The 23,163-nt window shown below is 39.5% G+C and overlaps 1 protein-coding gene across 1 annotated transcript in view; it reads right to left on the reverse strand.

The window, feature by feature from the left end:
* TENM1 (teneurin transmembrane protein 1) overlaps positions 1–23,163 on the reverse strand; it is a 706,272-nt gene that overhangs the window by 65,427 nt on the left and 617,682 nt on the right. Inside the window, exon 26 of the mRNA XM_072956695.1 lies at positions 2,479–2,633. Coding sequence (XP_072812796.1) covers positions 2,479–2,633 — 155 coding nt within the window. The remainder of the gene's footprint in view (positions 1–2,478; positions 2,634–23,163) is intronic.

Here is a 23,163-nt window from a genome sequence, read left to right on the forward strand (position 1 = left end):
GCTTTGGACCAGCAGAGGAAATTCCAGACTGAAGTAATGGGGCCGTGAGAAGCAGGCCCCTTACTACAGACGGAAGATCATAATCTGCACACTGAAGTAGAGATCAGTACGGCCTCTGTTCTGTACCAGCCTAAGAGGAAAAATTCTAGTTACTCTTTGGGGTGATGTAAGCACACAGTAGGAAGTGATGAACAGAAGCAGAGACAGCAGCCAAGTAATTTGGACATGAATCCTGCTTTCTCTCCCAGTCCATCCTGCTGGTTTCTAACACCCATCTTGCCCTACTGCACGCATCTCCCTCACCCCCTAACTAATGTTTTTTTGGGGGGGGAGGGGTGAGGTAATTATGTTTATTTATTTATTTATTTTAATGGAGGTACTGGGGATTGAACCTAGGACCTTGTGCATGTTAAGCACACACCCTACCACTGAGCTATACCCTCCCCACCTGCCCCCAAATACTGTTTTACTACGGCTGATATTGTATAAGGAAAAGGGAAGGGGGATGCTTTCAAGGAAACTGAGGCTTGGAATGAAATGCTATAATGAAACTAAGACTCTGTCTCCTAGTCACCAGGCTCCTGTTCAGTGAGCTGCTTTACATCCCAAACTGAAAGGGATGAGGTAGCTTTTATGGTGGCATTTCCTGCTTGCAAAGTGTCGTGAGAAAAAGAACCCTTCTCATGGGGATGAGGATCATATGTTTGCTCTATTTAGGCAGAGAATTCTCTTTTCAGCATAACTCTTCCACACAGAAACAGATAAATTGTTTACAGTTGATTGATTGCAATACTAAGTGTCCTATTTTAAGTTAAAAATATCCCCCACAAGTGAATCATACACGTGCATCTCCTCTCGTCATCCCCCTCTTCCCTACAAACACATTCACACCCTTCCTGACTGCCATAAATAATGCTCCTTTCTCTCCCCTCCTGTGGGAGTTTGCATCATGGAAAGTTAGGCTGCTCTAGGACTTGATAGCCCGATCCACTCAAATCTCTCATTCATTTTGTCAGTTTTCCAGGCCTTTCAAATCCTATTTTACTTTTGTAATTGACTCTATTTGACCATCTTTGGAGTTTCTGGGGTGAGGCAGGGGCACATAGAGAAGAAACCCACAAATAAGCACATGTCTAGTGCTTTATAGAGATGTATGTGTGTGGAGGATGGAGATGGGAGGGGATATCAGAGCTAACGGACTAAAGCAGGGCTTCTGGATGACTGTGTTCACTTTACTTTCTTTGTTATCCTAGGTGTCAGGTGGTATGAAGAGTGAAGCAACAAGAACATCCTAACTGTGGAGAACACTGCTGGTTGCCTACCCAGCAGTAATCCTCCATTCCTCGCTAGCAGAACCCTGCTTTGGATTCAAGAATTAGGTAGCAATATGCTCAGGGAGGGTGAGACCGACCCAGTTCCAGAGAGACTGAATCCATTTTGGAGATTCCAGTCCCCCTTTGCCAGTGACTGGTGAAGACACGGGCATGTGAATTGATTTTGGCCAATGTGACACAAGAACAAAATCTGCTTGCATCTTTGCCTACCTTTGGCCATCTCACTCTGTGAGATAATGAAACCTTATTGTTTAAACCACTTTTAGTTAAGTGTCTTATTTACTTGCAGTCAAAACCATCCTCTCTGATACACTTATCAGTCCTAAAACTCTCAACTTATACTGTAATTCATTTGAAAAGATAAATAAATAATCTACTTCATCAGAATCACAGATTCATGGAATGTTAGAGTTTGAAAGTCTCTTTGATGACTGTCTAGTCTATTTCCCTCATTTTACACACCCATCTCTTGTGTCTGTGGACCAGGAAAGGCATCCGCAGGGCACCGGGGCTGTGCTGTATGTGCTATGATCGCCACATGTCTAATTCTGATCAAGGAGAATTCTGGTAAAACTGGAATTGGGGCTCAGATGGGAACTACACTGGATTTTCCCTTTTATTCTCACTGGTGAAAAGCTTTCCTAAATAAATGGAAAATAAATCTCAGAGGGAATGCTGCTTTTACTGAAAAAAACTTTCAAGCACCCTAGAAATAGCTATTTACATACACATGAATAACAAGTCACGCACATACTTTCATTAAAAAAGGTTTCTAAAGACTTTAGCAGTTAGTACTTTTCCAAATGTGAGCTATTGTATTATTTTAAAATAATAAAATTATGTATCTTGGAAAATATTCAATAAATAAATTCAATTGACCTTACCCTCCAACTGACTCAAATTTGAGAGACTTTAATTTTCATGCCAACTTTCCACCTAACATTACTCCCATCCTAGCTCACCATTTTCTCCCCACTGAGTTTTTCGGAGGAGGCAGAAAGTAACTTAAGTAGAGAAACTTCTGCTATCTGGTGTTATAACAGATACGCCAGGCTTCCTTTCTACCTAATTTCTGTATGAGAAAATTGTTATCCATTTCCATGATGCCAAATGGCGATAGCACTTGAAAACCAGTGGTGCCTACCTGAGTGATGTCCATTCCTGAGTCACAGCTCAGCGGCTGTGTGGAAGTCAGGCCGTTTGAGCCGATTACGGTTGTGATCACAGCATTCTCATCAATTCTCCGAATCATAGTCCCATCCACAAAGTAAATGAATCCATGCCTATCAACTGTGATGCCTGGTGGGGAGAGCAAATGAGCATTAGTAGTCTAGAGGGCCACGTTTGCACCAAGATCAGTATTTTGAAAGAAGCCATAGAAATGGAAAGCCATTTTAAAGACATATGGATTCAATTTTGCTCAGCACAGACAGGACAGTAATGGGAGAGGTTTGTTTAGATACACATTCACTTCTTTGTGTATTGAGAAGAGATGACAAAATGTAACACACAGAGATAAAGCCAGGTCTAACCATTTTGTTGTCCAGTTTTACATTTCCACCCTGCTCCCATTCTTGCTTACTTTTCCGCTTTGCTTACCCGACAAACAGAAAAAAAAATCCCCTTTAAGACAAATGGGAAAACACAGGGGAGGCAGTGTATGTTCCATTTCTTTCAGAGTGCAGACGCATAGGCCACAGCTTATTTTCATAGTAGTATTAGAAATAACTGACTTGGAAAGCATTAAAATTATTTTCATCAATTCACACTCAGTTAACAGAGTTTGTAATAATTGTGATAAACTGAACTGAGTTTTTTCTCTGTATTATCTGTTAAGAGGGGAGCTGGAGAGCAAAATTATGGTTTCACAAAAGGAGTGGTTAAACTTCTAGAAAAAAGCCAATAAAATTCTCATAATAGTCTTACATAATGTGTTAATTACAACTTGGTTTCTTGGAAAATACATAATAGCAGTTAGAAGGCGGGTTCTTATACTGAATACACCACTTACAACTGATGTGTGACTTTGATTGAGTCATTCGTCTCTCCAAATTTCAGCCTCCTTTTTGGTAAAATATAGAAATGGTTATCTGACTGGGATATTGTGATTTATAATAAAAAATATAAATTTAGTCTCCATTCCTCTTTCTAGCACAGAGCTCCTAAAACTCTCGGAATTTCCTCTGGTGAGAGGGATGAAGGTGACTTTTGTTATGTTAATGAGATGATTTTGGATGAACCTAAGAATAGGCTGGTTGCCAGGAGAACAAACCTGGTGATTAGAGGGTTGGAACTTTCAGTCCCACCTCCTGACCTAGGGGCTGGAGATTGAGTTCAATCACCAATGGCCAGTGATTTAATCAATTATGACTATGAAGCTTCCATAAAAACCCAAAAGGACAGGGTTTGGAGAGCTTCCAGGTTGGTGAACACACGGAGATTTGGGGAGAACGGCACACCTGGAGAGGGCATGGGAGCTCCTCGCCCTTTCCCCAGCCCATGCCCTGTGCATCTCTTCCATCTGGCTGTTCCTGAGTGACATTCTTTTATAATAAACTGGTGATTCAGTGAGTAAAATGTTTCTCTGAGTTCTGGCCGCCACTCTGGAAAATTAATGGAACCTAAGAAGGGGGTTGTTGGTTGTAAAGAGAAGAGTATAGATAGCAGTTTGGTCAGAAACACAGGTGACCACCTGCACTTGTGACTGGGGTTGAATGTGATGGTAGTTGGGGGGCAGCCCTGCAGGACTGAGCCCTTAACCTGTGGGATCTGATGCTATTTCCAGGTAGACAGTGTCAGAATTGAGTTAACTTGTAGGACACCCACGTGGTGTAGAAGAATTGCTTGGTGGTGGGGTTGGAAGTTCCTTCTACCCTGGAAATTGGTCTCAGAACACCTTTTACTACCTTACTTAGCTAAAAAAATGACCAACTATCCTGGTTTGCCTGGGACTGAGGCAGAGTTCAGCTTTAAAACTGGGACAGTCCTGGACAAACCGGGATGAGTGGGCTATTTGACGCCTAGGTTGTTATAAGTATCTTATGAAATAATGCATTTAAAAAGTGTCAGACACAGATAGAGAACATATGGTTCAACTCCTGCTTGCCTTGGTGCTTTTGACAGTGCTCTTGAAAATAACCACAGGGCATTACTTTAAAACTAGTCTACAATTTTGTCTTTTCCTGTCTCTCTTTTATTCAGACCTCATGAAACTCAGAATATATGTTATGTTAAAGTAAAAAATTTGTGATAACAAGCATGTCCCCTTAGTGCTCATGTGCGCACACACACACAAACACATGCATAGTAATTATCTTGGCAAAGAGTGAACTCATTTAAAGACAGTTTATAAACCCAACTTAATAAACTGCTTCTAGATGAGCTAATTCATTGGCAGGAGGTTAATATTAAAGCTCGACTTTATGGTGTACTTTGATTAATCCTGATGGTCTTAATGTAGTATTAATCCTTAACATTTATAAAAGTTACATATTCATTTTCACTTTGCCTGAACGCCTCTAAAGTCATCTGTGTTTTGGTGGGTTCTCCAAGGAAACCAGCATGTCCAAAGAAAGGGAATTCTGTGTCAATAAGTTACCTTTAAAAAAAAAAGTTTAGAGGCATAAAGACCTTTAAGGAGGTTTTAAAAAAGACTTTTAAGATTGGGGTAGGTCAAAGGATGATGGCATACAAACATTTCTTTCAACTCCAAAATATCTGACTGAGGATGAGCCAAGGGGTCCCTCTGCTTTTTGTTTTTGTTTGTGTTTTGGCGAAATCAGTTTCTTGAATGCCTAGAATTTGGTCTGGTTTGTGGCAGACCTACAATTTGGGATTGCCTTCTAGGAACTTTGTATTCAAAACTGCTGAATATAAAGCTTAAAATCTGGCTGTCGTAAGAGGATGGACTGAAGGATCAAGACTCAAGTCTGGAAAGAGAAAGGCTAAGAGTAGGTGGGCTTGAAGTGTATGAAATCATGAATTATTTACAGAATATGCATTGAATGTCACTGTGCTGAGTTCTGTGAGGCTCAAGGGACAAAGAACCCAGGTACGTGGAAAGTAAGACTAAGGGGAATACTCTGAACGTGTTGCTCTAAGTAGGAGGTAATAAACTTACAGAACGAAATCCCTGAAAATTGAAGCAGATTCACAAAGGTAAAGAGAAATAGATGCATTCCTACAGAAAATAATAGTCCGTAAATGTCTGTCTTGGTGCTGACATCGGGTGGGACGAGTCTGTTCTTTGACTACCACTCACTTCATCTCCATCAGAAGGTGGCGTATGTACTGATCCAGGGAGGATAAACATGGACTGACATGGTTTTCCCACTTGGAATTTTTGTGAACTTCTAAACACTGAGCTGCTCTCTCTCTGTTCATGTCAGCTGAACCCCACAGATGAGGCTTATTAAATCCTCACTGTTGGCCTTCAGGGCTTACTTGGCTGACAGTTTGTAGAATATTCTCCTTTCATATATTTGTGTAGCGATTTCTTTCATCGTGGTCCAAATTCCAAAATACTCCTTTTTTTGAGATTCTTTAATTAAATTTAATTGGGTTATATTAATGTTTGGAGTTGAAAAAGAAATAATAGACAGGGCTTTGAGGGACTGTGTGATAGGTGTTTAATTTATGCATATAGACATATTTTATATGCATATATTTTCGTTTCCTCTCATTTTCCAACCCCAGCCAACCAACCCACCAAACAACTAACACGTACGTAAATGAACAAATTCCCCAAACAACAAGTTTTACAAACTCTTCACTGGTGAGGTTTAAGGGGTATTTAATTTTTGCTAAGGTTAAAAACCAAATTGGAAATCGCAGGCAAGAAAAAGAGAATGATTCTTGCCATTACTTAGGGGGAGGGGTCCTTTCCCATAACGACTATTGTTATAGCCAGCGGTGTTGATGATGCAGGATGATCTATTACTGTTTGTTAGCCTGAGTCGGAGGAAGTGGCACATGCCCTGAATATTTTAAGTTCGATTCTTCAGCGATGGGGATGTGTGTGATTTCAGATCTCATAAAGCCATCTGGGGCTAGCAACTGACTTTTATATTTGATATTGTTGTGCTCAGATTTCCAAAATTTGCTACCTTAATGTTGCAGGCATAATTCATTCCAATGGTCATGTCCACTGATGCGCTTACTGATGCTGTTTCCATTAGCACTTAAGACACATGGAAGGCACAGTCTTTGGATGAGCAAGGAATTAAACTGCATTGAGAAAACCACTTCCAGGGTTTAAAATTTTAACCAGTATTCATTTTTAGAGCAAGCAAAAAATATATAGATCTGTGCTATTACCACAAGGTTAGGCAGTGATACAGGGTGGGTAGGGGCGGAGGTGGGAAGAACAACACACGACAGCTAGAGTCCCCACACTGCCCCACCGCCACCAAGGAAAACACTGGGCTCACACGCCCAGACAGCATATTTAGCTTGGAGCACATTTTTACATTTGTGAGAAAATAAATAAATCCTTGTAAATTAGTGCATATAATGAAAGCACTGACAGACCATAACCTGGAAGTGTGAATGGTGCTGTCTCCATTCATCAGCATTAAGCCCTAACAAGCTCTTTCTATGGAGGGACCTGCTCATAAATAAAGTGCATCTTGTAAAAAAAATTATTCACAATGTCTTATGCAAAGTAGGGGACATTATATAATATCTGAACTGCAGCCTCTTTTCTCTGTGAAGCATAGCTCTGTATGAAACAGCTGCAAATTAACAGGCGAAATTATCTGACTTCTTCCTTTGTCTTATTATCCTCCAATGAATAAATATTATAATTCTTAAGAAGACAATTGCCTCAAGCTGGGGCTGCCTGAATAGTTACTAATAAATTTATCACCTGTTGGGGAAGAGGACACTGCTGATCAATACTGAAGCACCAGGGGCATCCTGATGTGGGATCACCGGTAGTCCAGATGTGAAGGTTAATAGCCTGGAAATAACTAAAATCCCAAATTAGATAACACTGAAGATCAGAGTTTTGGGCTGTGCAGAATGCCAGTTTCCAATGTTGGCAGAAGGCATCTCTGTATTTAATTTATAAAAATTACAGCTGTTAAGCCACCTACATTTTTATTTCTGTATTAAAAATGAACATTTTTTCAGAATATAAGCTTTGGGAAGTGGTCACAAAATTCTCTCTATCCACAGCCCTAGCAACCAGAAAACTGAAATACTGTTTGTTTTTTTTTCTGCCACAATCTGCTCTTTAATTTTATGAGACAGAGATAAGTGGCTAAAATAAACTTTCAAGGAATGTCCTAAATGTAATATAGCATCAGCTCAATCTCCAGTAGTGAGAGTGCTGAATTGTGTAACTGACATCAGCTAGTTGATCATAAAGTGCCCTTTAAATCAAAGAGAGATTAAAATATTTTGCTTCGTTTATGTGCATTTCAATTCTCTGAAAATTGGTATCATACGTGTGGGCTATATGGAAATTGTCTACTAGGAGGAAAAGTCTATTCCCCAACCGATCTAACTACTGTCCACTTAATTACCTACCGGATCAGAAAGGGCCAAGTTACTTCTGCACAATAAGGCTGTTAAGTGATCTTGCTAGGTAGCCACTAAATGGAGCTTCTAGAACTTGGAGGGATTACAAATATCTGTGTGTCACTAGGGTTGGAAGGAAGCAAAGCTTAATGACCAGCTGAGATGATTTCACTGTGTGGTTAACAATAGAACTGGAGTTTGCCAATAAAAGACTCTAATAAACTTACTGTAACATTACATGACTAGCAAACAGTGAGAGCTATTTAATCAGATAACCTGCTTAATAAAAAAGTTACAGTATATACTAAACAGTAAAGGTCAATTTCCAAAGAATTTATATACAAGTTAAAAATTATAAGCATTCAGACTTATATTCTCCTGGCTGGAATGTCCTTTCTTTCAAGACTTAGAAGGCACTCGGAGACAACATAAGGAACAATAGATCCGCAGGCTAGTTACCAAGAGTTGTGATTGCGAGAAAGACAGGGAAGGCTGTTTGTCTTCTCTTTAACTCCTGATCCTCTCAAAGCTTTAGCGTTCAGGGTAAGGCAGAGTGAATGAAGAGGTCCCCAACTTCCACCACTATTATTTTTCTAACAGCTTACTGGGAAAGCTGTTTCACTACTTATTTATTAATTTATTCAGGATTTATTTTGCACCTATTATGTGTCAGGCACTGGGCTAGGCACTGGGACTACTGCAGAGTGTAAAACAGATACGGCGCTGCCCTTGAGAAGCTCAGAAACCAGTGGGGGAGATGGACAAATCGCCAGGCGATTACAGTGCCTGGAGATGAGCACTAGTTTGGGGCGAGGCCAGGGTACCATGGGAGCAGTCATGAGGGATGGATTAGGGAAATGTACATCCCCAGTGATTTCTTAAAGAGACTTGTAAGCAGAAGTCTGAAGGACCATGTTGAATTTCTGGTAAGTCTAGTGTGAAATCTAGGTAAGCATCCCTAAAACCCATTAAGGATGACTAATATCACTAAATAATAACCATTTTCATTTGCTGAGAATACTAAGATATTCCAGGCACTGTGCTGCATTCTTTATGTACATTTTCTTCTTTAACATTCAAGTAGCTCTGTAGAGTGTATATTATTAATGTCATTTTTTTGATGAGGAAACAGAGGTTCAGAGGTCGGATGACTAACTTCAGGTTGCCTACCTAAAAAACACTAGATTTAGCTCATGTTTGCCTGAATTCAATGTCCATCCTCTTAATCACCATCCCATCCAGCCTAAATCGGGCTATCAATCACTTTACCACAGGAAAGGTGTACAGACTGGTTTCAGAAACTCCATTCAATTATCTGTAAAATGTTTTTTGAATGGGTATTGTCATGAAGAGATGATCCCTCGCTTTTGTTAGATTGTCAAAGGGATCCACAACCCCTCCCCACAAATTATTAAGAATTCTTATATTCTGATAGATCTCTTGGACTTTTTCAGAATTATTCTTCAAAGATATCCTGTGGCTTCATTCCTACAGAGCTGGTGAGTTTCATGAAACTACTAAGAATTTCCATGTGATGTGGATTTTGGTAACTTGACTATTACTTATGATCTACCAAATAAAAAGGTGACTCCAGAAGCAAGGGTCACACATTCATATGTCATCAGGGTACAGACAGGTGACAGAAGTTTGTAAGTCAGGCCAAGGGTTAGAGTATATAGGTTCTAGGAGAAACAGGTTAACTAAAGAAAGCATGTCCCATCTAAATGTACTCAATCTTTTTTTTTTTTTAAATAAAGTTACAGTGTGGGCCAAATGAATTATATTTTGAATTGGATTTATTCCCTGAGTTACCAATTTATGATGCTTGCTAGAGGACAATCAGGAGGAATATATTGTCAGTGAAGAGGCTGCTGTGAGCAGAAAAGATCCAAGAACTTAGAATAAATCTAATAATGAGTGTAGCACTGCTGTTAAAAATTATGTCTTGATGCAGAGATCTCCCATATATATCCCCTGCCCCCATACATGCATCCTTCTCCCCTTATCAATGTCCTGCACCAGAGTGGTATGTTTGTTATAATTAATGAACCCACACTGACACATCATTATCACCCAGAGACCATAGTTGACCTTAGGGTTCACTCTTGGTGTTGTACATTCTCTGGGTTTGGACAAATATATAATAGCATGTATCCACCATTAGAGCATCATACGGAGTAGTTTCAGTGTATGAAGATTCTGCTTTATTTTTCTGTGAACCTGAAACTGATCTAAACAAATAAAGTCTATTAAAAAAAAGTTATATCTTGGTTTATAAGCACTGTGAAATCAAAGATAATCAAATCTAGTTATGATTTTCATCACTGGAAAATGAAATATTTGGATGGCTAATGATGCAATACTTGCCAAAGATGCAGCTTCTTTTGTTCCCACCAAGATCAAAGCTCAGAATTTATGACAAGTTCACCGAATTTAGTCAGATCAAACCAGAAAAGCAGGTGTCCAAGCTGAACTCAACTTTGCTCTGGCTCTGGCACCCTTCTTTTCCTCATCCTTCCTTAAGAAAGCTCTCCATCTTGAAAATATTTGCAAATGATGCAACTGACAAGGGCATATTTTCCAGAATATACAAACAGCTCATAAAACTCAATAACAAAAAAACAAACAACCTAATCAAAAAATGGGCAGAAGATCTAAACAGACATTTATCCAAGGAAGACATACAGATGGCCAAGGGGCACATGAAAAGATGCTCAATATCACTAATTATCAGAGAAATGCAAATCAAAACTACAATGAGGTATCACCTCACATTAGTCAGAATGGAAATCATTCAAAAGCCCACAAATGATAAATGCTGGAGAGGCTGTGGAGAAAAGGGAACCCTCCTACACTGTTGATGGGAATGTAATTTGGTACAGCCATTATGAAAAACAGTACAGAGTTTCCTTCAAAAAGTAAAAATAGACTTACCATATGATCCAGAAATCCCACCATGGGCATATATCCAGAGGGAACTCTAATTTGAAAAACCACATGCACCCTAATGTTCATAAGCAGCACTATGTACAATAGCCAAGACATGGAAACAACGTAAACGTCCATTAACAGATGACTGGATAAAGAAGTTGTGGTATGTTTATACAATGGACTACTACTCAGCCATAAAAAAGAATGAACTAATGCCATTTGTAGCAACATGGAAGGACCTGGAGATTATCATACTAAGTGAAATAAGTCAAATAGAGAAAGATAAATATCATATGATATCACATACACGGAATCTAAAAAAATGGAACAAATTAACTTACTTACAAAACAGAAACACACTTTATATACATGGAAAACAAACTTATGGTTACCAAGGGAGAGAGGGGAGGGAGGGATAAATTAGGAGTTTGGGATTTGCCGATACAAACTACCATATATAAAATAGATAAACAACGAGGCCCTGCTATTTAGCATAGGGAACTATATTCAATATCTTGTAATAACCTTTAATGAAAAAGAATATGAAAAATAATGTATATATATAGCTGAATCACTATGCTGCACACCAGAAACTAACACAACATTGTACATCAACTATACTTCAGTTTAAAAAAGGTCCATACAATAAAAAACAAAAAACAAAGCCAAAAAAAACCTTTCCCTCTTCAGTACTCTTCAGTATGGTGGAGACAATGCTATGTATTCAGGTCATCCTATCCATTTTTCTGAGAATAGCACTAGATTACATTTCCTGGCCTCCTCTGCAGTTAGGTGTGGGAAGGAGCAGTATAGGTTCTTCCAGCCCTGACCCCTAACAAAACCTCTGTTGAACTCATCTGTGGAGCGTCCCCCTCCTCTTAGGCCTAAGGGATCGAGGAGCAGCTGGATGAAAGGAGCCTGATTCCTGAGTGACTACTAGGAGCAAGGAATTTCTCCTACCCCCAGGCAACCTTTATAGGACTATGATATGAGTGAGAGACAAACTACTATTTTCTTACGCCAGTGAGATTGTGTGTGTATGTTTGCGTCTATTTAATAAATAGTTGTTAGCTTGGCCTGACTATTACATTCACCAACCACCAACTCAAATCCTGTTCATCTTCCAAGGTTTTTACAAGATGTTCTTCTTCCAGGAAGCCTTCTCTGAAAACTCTAGTGCATTCTGGTCTCTCTGTTTTCTAACCTACAGAAGTTTGTTTTCATTTTTTATTTTTTAAAATGTGAATTCTCCAGTATGCTCTGTCTAGGCAATAAGCTCCTTGAGGACAAGAACTGGATATTATACTTCACTTTTATATCTCAACAAATCCAGTAGATCTGGGCACGAATCTTCAGCAAACCTTGCTGAATTGTAGGCTTGATTGCCACACATTTGTAATGAAGCACATCTGTCTTGAATCAAATAAAGCATGCCATGATGTCAAGATCTGCATATGAATTTCTCTAGAAATGAGTTTGAAAGGAGGCAATAGTAATCTTTCTCTAAAGACCTTTAAGAGGTGTACAGTCCCCTATCAGTGATGATTAGAGTATGGGAAAAAGGGAGGTTGATCACTAAGAGAAAATAGAATAAGGACCCAGTTTGTGTTATGATCTTATGATCTCTTCTAATCTTATCATCTTAGGAGTTCTAAGGAAACAGAAATATCCCAAGATTTTGCCTTAATTTGCTTTACTATGGACCAATAAGGGAAAGCAGAGAGAACATTGGGTCCAGGGTCACATCAGGGGATCTGGGTTTCAGGCTGACTTCTATTACAGATTAGCCATAGGACTTGTCTTGATGTCCTAACCCATAGCCATTGAAGAGGATGAAGTATTACGGCAGCACTAAGTGGTGTCCTAATTGCTCAGTCATTGCTATAATTCTTTCTGAAAGTGACTTTTCTAAGCCTTAGCATCATAGACAAAGATATCCACAGAGGCTCTGCTTCAACATTTTAGGCTTTTCTATGTTGGACAGACATAGGATATGATTTAAGTCCATAAGGCATTATGTAACCCTTGTCAGTGGCAGAGTGCCCTATGTTAGATTCACCAGAGAGACAAGGCATTGGTTGAAAACAGTTTTGCTAGCTTAGGGGAAATACTGCACTATTGAACTATTGGTGTAAAAGCCTTCAAGCTTTTATAAGATGGCTAACGTTTCAACCCAGAGAATTAGATAATTGAAGTTCCACACTGTGCAACTGGCTCAGGGAGACCTTGGGCCGGAGGTGGTGTTGAGGTCTCAACAGTTAACAGTGACACCAGACACTAAGGATGGTGTAAGTTATTTTTCCTTGTTTTATAAAGGGGTGTGTGGGTGTGTGTGTGTGAGATTAGGTTAAATAGATGGTTCTAGTTCAAGTTGAAATGCATATCTCATGTTTTCTTTTTGTTCTAGAGTTCTTGCTCAAAAATGCATGCAGGCTGAGATTTAAAGGGACTCAGTACATATGGGTTAAGATAAATGAGGTTTACCAGATGTGAGCTGAGTATTTTATATACCCCTCCTCCGAAAAATTCTTCAAATATCAAGCAACTATATTTGGGACACTCCTTGGATACATTTTGAAGAAATGCCTCTGCCATCCTAAGGAAACAAACCACCTCACAAGGACCTTATGTGAACCATCAGCCCAAGGAGGGAAAGTTCATTTATGGCCCATGAACCAGCGGAAAACTAACTGCAGTTGTTACACTCTGGGGAAAAAAGAGTCTCTCTCAAGATATGTGAACGACCAAGAGGTTCTGACAAAAAAGCGAACTAAGTAGAATACCTTGGCCTGAATGCTCAGTAAAAGGAGGGTATGAGGAATTAAGCCTGACAGTGCTTACTATTCATAAAAGTGGGCTAACTCAAGAAGAATTAAAATTTCTGTAGGATAATTATTGCATGTAGTACTTATTCAAAGACAATACAGAAGGCCCATTTAAAATTCTCCCAACATCCGTACATCTTGACTAATGAAGCTAAACGCTAGAAGAGAAGTTCACAAAGTCAGAAGTGGTTGACAATCATCTGCAAAAGGCATGGCAGGGCGACGAACACTGTGTGAATACAATTTTTAAACCTTTTAAATGAAGTTTAAAGAGACATTTAAGAGGACCAATTTGGGCTCAAAGATATAGGATTATAACAACACCACACACACAAATACAACAGCTGGGTAAAAGAAAAAAAATTAAGCAAAGCAGTCGTCTGATTAGACAAACAACCCTTTAACTTCTTTCTTTTTGGCACGCTCCGACCTACAAGTTTGACAATCTGTGAGCAGACGAAGGTTACGTTGAAAGGTATTGAAAAAACTGGGATTCGCTGTTCAAAGGGGGCTGGCAATGTCCCTAGCCTTGTCTTGATTGAGATTGGGGTTACCAAGGCCATTTCCCCACCTGTTTTTCTCTAAATTCAATCACCCAGACATGTTCAGGAGAGATATAAGAGGAGGAGGAAAAAGTCTGAGGGTAGAAGCTAGGAGGTCCTGTTGTGAGACTGACTGTGACTTTCAAAAATTTACATAATTTCCCAGTCCCTAGGTTTTTGCCTTTGTCTAATGGTGAGAAGAAAAGTTGAGCTGCCCCTGTTAGTGGATTACGGTAAAGACCAAATAAAATAACATCTGAACAGGACAGTCTGTGAAATCCTTTTGGAAGGTTAACATAAGTGGTGTTAATATTTCTGGTTTTGATTAACTATTAGTTTTCTGGCATTTGCTGTGGTTCATCTGTTATAAGATGACCTGCTTCTGCACAGCCTGACTTCTGTCAGCATCTCCTCCATGCTGATGGTGACGATCAGTCTGTACAGGGTCCTGTGTTACTTTTCCAGTTGAACTGGTCTATTCACTGGCTCTGAAACACGTCTTTCACTTTTCCATCGTATTTGCCTGCACTGTTCCTCTACCTGGGATACTCTCTCCTTCTCCTAGTATCCAGATCCTGCTCATGAAGAGACATGGTGCCAAGTCTAGCCTCAATAATTACAATATACAAACTGACTCAAAGACCTACAAATATCCTGATGAAGGTTATTTCCTTATCAATGATATCAAACAATTTCACTGGTATTGTCTGATGACATAAATCTTCTGAGCCTCTGAGAAGAGATGTGTTATATCACCCATACAAGTGGGTAGGAATGAGGCTCACAACAGGTGATTAGGTTGCAAATCTAAAGCCTGGCCTGTAACTAAGAGTGTGGCGTGTTGCCTGGAATCGAGTGCATTTTTCATACTGAGTTAGAGCCATTCTATAAATCCATTGCAGGATCACCCCAACCTTCGTAGGAAGGACGGAGTCATTCATTTCCCACTTAGGTTGCCTCTGTTCTCTACTGCCCTACCGTTACTCCTTAGCTTTGTTCTTTGATTTTCTTTCTTTGTGAGTTCACGTAAGCTAATCTATAAGGAAGAGAGGTTAGAACCCATTTCTCAGTTTTTCTTTACCTATGTGTCCAGTCCTTTTTCAGATTCCTTTCCTTTCTTCTCCCTTCTGCTCATTTTCCTCTTCCCTTTACTCCAAATCCCAATCAGCTCTGCAGTCTCTGAACCCCTGCAGTGTTTACACTTTATGTCACACAACCTAATGCTGATTACTGTCCCCTCTAACGAGTCTTGTCTCCCCCTCTTTGGTCTCCCCATCCAGGTTGTACTTCACTCACAGGCAGACATCATGCCTAACTACTCCACTTAGAATTTCCAAATTTCCCAGTGCAGACCAGATTTTTTTGCTGCTTGAAAAGCTTAAGAAAGCAGTAAAGCTCAATATGTTCAGGTTCTTTTTCTAACAAGATATACCAGGAGCATGACGTGGGTCTGACAGAGCAGCTAAAACCAGTGCAAGTCTTATAAATACTATAGCAGATAATTGACATTAATGTCTTATTGACATCAAAAATGTTGAAAGTATTAGAAGATGGCCCCTCTGGATACCTGTTTGATAATTAAGGGGGCTTAAGAGATCGTTGTAGTGTTTGACTATAGCATTTAGCATAGTTCCTGCCATACAGGAATGCTTTATGTGTGTATAGAATAATAAATGAATAAGGTCTATATTAGAAAGAGAACAATTTGAGCCATTAGAAAAAAACCAATTAACAACAGCCAGTGAGTCTAATAAAGAAGGTAAAACAAGATGAAACTGAAGCATTTACAACTGCTGCCAGATAACATTTTTGCAACTTCAATGGTTCCTTAATTCAACTGTTCAAAACATATCTCACATTTCCAAGAATTAGGAAGATATCAGTTTAGGGCCAAGTCAGAAGGCAGTGGTTTTGCTCATGTGTTAATTGACTAATTTTTTAAATAACATTCAAATAGATTACTTTAATAAAGTCATACTGTTAAAACGAGACCAGATACACTTGGGAAATAAAATAGTGCCAAGTGTTAGTAAAAACAACAACAAAAACAAAACGCAAAAAACAAAACAAAACAAAAAACCAACCAACCAAACAAACAAAACACAAAAACAAAAAACTCCCACAAAAAAAGAAAGACTTTGAGGGTGCTAAGTGTTGATCTCTGATTTCTCAAAAATTTCAAGGCTAACAGGCTAAAATCAGAAGATTTAAAAGTAGCCCTTCTTCAGACCACCCTCCTCAGAAACGCCTCCAGTTTTCGCACTCTGGGAAAGGCGGGAGGCGCCTTCGGAAGGACCTCAAGTCCTAAGGTAGGGCTGGGACAACTGCCTGCCTACACGTCTGATTTTACTTTGTTCAGGAGGACACAGAGAAAAGATGATAGAAACCAAAGTAGATAATCCTGGCAGAGGTCATTCCGATGGGTTTTTGACTTGGGCAGGGCCAAAGCAGATGTATCAATCTATTACCATGGCTTGAATTTCCTTGGGTTAGTGATGCCTTCCACAGTGAGGAATGATTCTGGCCCTCTAAGGGAAATTACTGCTGCAGTCAGCTTTCTTTCCTGAGTGAATACTAGTAAAATGGGGCACCTACCTACCTTCCTTTCCCCCAAAACCTATTACACAGTCTAACAAGCCTTTTGAAAAACCAAATGGGATAGCTAGTAAACGAAACTGGAAGAAAAATAGAGCAAATAGCATTGGGGCTTCCCGGCTAGGCTTTGATATTTGGGGCTTGAAGATAACCTCGCATTTGAGTTATTAAGCCTTTGATTCCTCAGAGAGAAACTTTAAATGGGCCAGGACTCACTCCCAAGGAAACAGTGAATTTCTTTGGGCAATGATAAAACTGACTTATTATATCAAGGCTCCTTAATATTGAGGAAGTTCAGTGTCAGCCATTTAGGCAACTCCACGTATGGACACATGCTTGAGGGGCTGGTGGCCCAGCAGCTGAAGGAAGGCCTCAAATCCAATCAGTTCAGAAAACAAGGGGTTAATGCTGGCCACTGCAGGTGGCCCCAAAGACCCTATTCCAGGGCCAAAGCTGGTGTGTGTTCTGTTATGTTGGTACCTGTGCCTTCCAGGTTGTTAAATATTTTGAATGCTGTCTCTGTATGAGTGAAAGCCGTATTTAAAACAAACAATCATCTTTTAAAATGGAATTGTATTAAATTTGCAAGTTGTTTTCCAAATCCTACTTCTGACTTAACTTTTTTTTAAATTATGAAAGATTTCCAATGATAGGCAACTCAGAAAATAATTACACACTGCCATGCATCCACCACCCAAATTTAATAGGTGTTAACATTTGCTTCATGTATCTCTCAAAAAACAAAACAAAACAAAACAAAACATGAAAATATGATGGATCTAGCCAAAGCCCGTGTCTTTATCCCTTTTCCTCTGCAGACGTAAGCAATAGTCTGCAGTTAGTGTGGCTCATTCCTTTGCATGTTTTTATACATTTTCGACATATGTGTATATCTAAAAATAATATATAGTTTTGTTTTGTGCTTCAAAAATCTATGTACGAGATGGATGGTGGTGATGGTTGCACAACAATATGGATGTCCTTGAAGCCTCAGAATTGTACACTTAAAAATGGTTAAAATGGTAAGCTTTTGTTTTGTGTATTTTACCACAATAAAATATGCTAATGATATCACACCATATATAAGCTTTTGCAATTTTCTCTTTCATTCATGCAGCCTTATGTTTTGTGATGATTAATGTTTTTACATGTGCATCTAGTTGATTCATTTTTACTACTGTATGATGTTGTATAATATTCCATCATTTGACTTAGCCCAACTGACGGATTATTAGATTGCTTCCATTTCGTTATACCATAATGACATCCTAGCACGTCTCCTTATGCACATGTGTACTTGTGACTTTCCATACATTTTTCTTCAGCTAAGCTCCTCCCAGTGCCTCTCTCCAAGCATTTTAAAAACATAGCTGCAGTTTCTCCCTTTAGTTGGACAATGTATTTTGTAAGTAAAGAGAATTAAAATAGGGCTGTGTATATACAATGAAGTTTGACAGAAAAGAATTCAAATACAGTAAAACAATTTTGAAAACAAAATGTTTACTACTAGTCTTGAAAACAATCCACTTAATAGTTATTAGTTTAAAAATTTACTTATTTTTATTCTCATCATTGTACTTTATTCAGTACTTAATCTAGGCCAGGCACTGGTTTAATCCATATTGTGTCATTTTATCCTCTATACGCCTGTAAGGAAGGTAGGAACAGTATCTCTATTTTACAGATGAGGAAACAGTGGCTCAGAGATGTTAGTAATACATTTGAACTCAGTTGTATCTGCCTGATTCCAAAATCTCTGGGTTTAACTACTCTAAACGCTTTCTAAGTTTTCCAAATTTCACGGGACCCAAATGGGAAAGACAGAGTATGGTTTAAGGGTCACTGAAAGGCCTGCCCACCTGCCTTAAAAATACCTTTACTATAGAAAAGCTTTTCTAGAAGGACACAAACTTCAGCGACCTTAAAGACATATATTGCTAAATGTGACCAAATAAACTTAGAAAACTTCTACATGGTTAAAAAGAAAAGAAATGACAAACTTGGAAAATATTTGCAAAACATATGAGAGACAAAGGGATGCTTTTCTTAATTTACAGAAGAGAAAGATCAGTGGCTCAGTAGAAAAACTGGCAGAGAATATGAAAGTGAGTTTACTGGAAAAGAAATACAAATGGTCACAGCAGATAAGAAATGACACTCAACTTCATTTATAACTAAATTCCAATTAAAGCTACAAGTTACAAGCTACCATTTCCCACTGATCAGATGGGCATATATTAAAAGGCTTAATGATACATTTCAAAGATCCTCTTCTTTACCAGTTTTGCTGCCTAGATTCAGTTAGCCTGAGAATCTGCTTAACTTAGGAAAAAACAACAACAAAAACAGCTTAGCAGCTGTCTTTCTTATGTGCATATAACTTAAGTCATTAGTACTTTCAAAATGCTGGTCTAAATGTCCTCTGTGGTGCCATCTGTACTCCTTGGTCTGAAGTGGCCAAAAGATGCAATTAATTGATCAATTATAAAATAAAAATGGGCTTCCTGGCTCCATTTCCAGCTGTGTTTTAGCCCGTGATGATGTTAAAATAATGGATTTCCAGAGACATCTGGGCTTGCTGCATGTTGTTTGAGTTTTACACTCTACACCTGCTAATTCATCCAGTGTTGCTGGAGGATCAATGAAGCTAAAAACATTTTCTGATGACTCCTCTGTTGTGGAGTGAATATTCTTCGTTCCCTGGGAAGTCAACACACTGTAGATTTCAGATTCCTTCAAGAATCAGCAAAGCATGCTAGACTCACCAGGGAACAACTTCCTTATTTCTTTGATTTCATAGTCAGCTCCAAGCATTTGGTAAACTTGAAATTACTGGGCCATCTTATACTGATGGTGGAGCAATATGGGGCCGTGATCAAAGCTTTAGCTCTAATACAGTTTCATGTTTTAGAACCTCAAAAACAAACATTTTGCATTGAAAGAAAGTTCCTAATTAACTTCTGAAGAATTTGAACATTAAAACATCTTATCCTGCTGGAGAAGACTGATAAAGCAAACGTACTACCTTCTGCTGAAGAGAAACTGTATTTAGAAGGAACTTGCTATTCTCATAAAACTTTTAATAGGAAGAAGTGAATCAAATTCCTTAATTACCATTTTATGGTTGGTAAAAGGGCAAATTACATGCCATCCATTTCTAAACTTCTAAATGTCTCTGGTGCTTTTAATTAAAGCTGCCATCTAGAAACTACTAAAGCAATTTTACGCAATTAGTTATTTATAGGTTACCATAATACACCACTCAAAATATGATTTAAGTGATTTGCAGTCTGTTAGTGTGTGATCTCTGTCATTTTTGTTTGTTGGGGCGGGGGTTTCTTTTTATCAGCTGAGGTGATTCTTAAGTGGACAGATAAGAAAGATGGGACAATGAAGAGCTGTGATAAGGAAAGTTATTTCGGCTAGTGATCTTAAATAAAAAGAGGAAGAATCATAATTCCATCCCATCTGTCTTGATATGTAGGGGGTCTAAGTTTCATTCTAGAGGATACTGCAGAGAAGTATATCATTGCTATTCCCCCATCTCTACCCACTTTGCTGCCATTCGGCCAGAGACCTAGCACCACCCTTTATCATGCTCCCTGGAGTACTTCCCATCTGGCATGTCCCCCTCAGGTGATCTGATCTATCCAAACACATCCATCCCATGCTCCATGTCCTCCACGCCCCTATTAAGTGTTTTAATGTGGAATTAATGTGTTGCTCTCCTAGGCAAATATCCTGCACTCAATGCTGAAGTTCACATCTGAAGAAAACCCTTATGGAGTGAATTTAATGGTGAAATGGCAGGCTGCTGAGGGAATTATTTTGGTAAGGTGGGTCTCGGGGCGGGGGTGCTCCTCAAAATACAACTTGTAGAAAGAACCAGCACTAGAATGACTGCATCTCAAGGTCAGGAGGGATCAGTTAGTAAATTCACATATAATACCTGAATCCCAGCTACCTTGACTCCTGTTTCTTTTGTGGCACCATTCCACCCTTGAGACCTTTATCAAGTCTCAGAGTGACTTACAAGGACAACTGGAAACTTTCCTCCTTTCAGAGTAACTTATTCCATGTTTGGGTCACTATTATAAGCAGCATTATTATTATTAGCAACAAAACAGTGCTGGGGGAGAGGGTACAGCTCAGTGGTAGAGCACCTGCTTAGCAAACATGAGGTCCTGGGTTCAGTCCTCAGTACCTCCATTAAAAAAAAAAAAGATTAAAAAAAACCTAACTACCCCTTCCCACCAAAACAAATAAACAAAAAAGATGCCCATTTTCAAAAAAAAACCCCCAAACCAGCACCTGATCATAACAGCAGGTGACATTTCACGTGCACACACTACAAACAGGGCACTGCCCTTTACAATGCACTGCGCACGCAGTACCGAGCACTCTCATGTGGGCATGATTACTAGAGCTCTAACTTCTCCCACAAGGAAGCTGAAGCTCAGGGAAGTTAGCTGACTTACTCAAGGTCACACATGGGGCCTTTGCACTCAGTTGTTTGACTCCAGAACCTGGGAGCTTATCTCTCATGGTATTTGGCCTCTAAATTATTATCTGTGGCTAGTATCTTATACATGCATGAAAATTAAAATAAATGCTGAAGAAAAAGTCATTTAATAATGTATTTGTAGCTTTAGAAAACTGGAATGAACTTAATACAGGTTCTTCTGTATTAACCATGGATGTGACCTGGACCAATTAGCCCAGGCGAGATGGAAGTGCTTTCCTTTGGTCTGACTTCTCCACCAAGAGCTATGGCTTTAGGATTGTCACAGAATAGGCAGGGAGGTTCTCAAGTTCCAGCTGCTGACATAATATCAGGTCTAAATCTTTTGAAAACATTTATAAGCAGATGTGTTAGACCAACCGTGCAAATAACAAGCTAAGCTCTCATTCTGGTTGCATCACAGGTTCCAGGTCCTCAGGTGCAGCTGCCTGACACGGAGAGACCAACACTACAGCTTAGGAGAGAGATACCCAGGAGCGGAAGCTGCACAGGGTCACTGAGCAATAAGGAGCAAATATTTTGCTGAATTTTAAGGCTTTAAATCTATTTTTCTCAAGATGCCTCGGATTCTAGGACAAGGATAGGGGAGGAAAAGTCTCACAGGAAGTGCCTTGAAGCTGCGCTGGGAATTTGGCCCTGGGTGGGAGGAGGTTGATCTCACCCAGAAAGCTGACTTTGCTAAGTGGCTCTTTCAAATCTTTCCCACATACCTCAACGCCTAACCTGACTTCCTCATTTTCAGCAGAAGAGGTCCATTTCTCCAGAACACTGAGGCTATCAGAATGGAGTTCCATCAGCCGTCTAGCTTCTTCTATCCACAAACATCCTCATCCCTATACCTACACATTATCTTAGGGTTGTCTTTTCCATCTCCCCTCCCGTTCAAGGTCTATTCCAGTTTCCTCCAGATCTGGTTTCATCATTTATTCTCTGTCTCCTGTATCTTTCTATTTACCTATAATTGTTACTGTGTCTCTTACAGAAAAAGCCTGCCCTGGGTGCCTTGTCCTCTCACTACTTACCACTTTCACATCCAAGCCTCTCAGAAGAGTGATCTTCTCTAGTGGTGTTTACTTTCCCGCCTCTCATTGGCTCATTCAATGACTGGAATCTGGCTTCTGCCTCTATCACCATTCAAACCACCAATGGCAGGGTCACCAATGAGCTCCTCATTGCCTAAACCAGTGGCTACAAATGTGACATTTGATCTTGTTTTCCACACCTTCTTGAAACAAACTATTCCCTCAGTTTCCTGGATACTAAGCTTTCCTTATTCAGTTCCCCTTCTTGTGAAGGTTTGTTCTCTGTCTCTTTCATTAGATCCCCCTCCATTGCCTACCCCATAAATATTAGTACGCCCTATGATTTCTTTGCTCCTGTGTCGCTCCAGCACGTTTACCATCACAATAATCTATCAAAAATGCATGCATCAGATGATCCTGCCACTTTCCTGCCTCAAATCCTTTGCCTAGAGAACAAAGCCCAAACTTCTTACTCTTGCCCTGTTCCTCCTATTACCCTCAAATATTTTTACTTTAATAATAATTAATTATTTATAGTTTCCTAAATATACCATTCACTTTACTCAGGCTGTGGTTTGCCTGTAGTTTTGGTGAGGGCTGGTCCTACTGTCAGCCCAAATGGTCAATTTCACCATAAGGGTTCCTGTACTAGAGGAATTTAGGGAAAGCCTTACCGCACCCCACTGGACAGAACCAAAAGAACATTCTCATACCTGTTTGTGCACTACACCCTCCTGCTCACAGATACCAGTGACATCAGCAAGATGTCACTGATTAGAGTTTTAGCATCTTTCCATTAATCCCAAATTTAGCCTTTCAGAATAGCATGTAGACACCTGGGGAAGCAGTAGAGCTTCAGAATGTACCTCA

This window comes from Vicugna pacos, chromosome X, assembly GCF_048564905.1.
Source record: "Vicugna pacos chromosome X, VicPac4, whole genome shotgun sequence".
Taxonomy (NCBI): Eukaryota; Metazoa; Chordata; class Mammalia; order Artiodactyla; family Camelidae; genus Vicugna; species Vicugna pacos.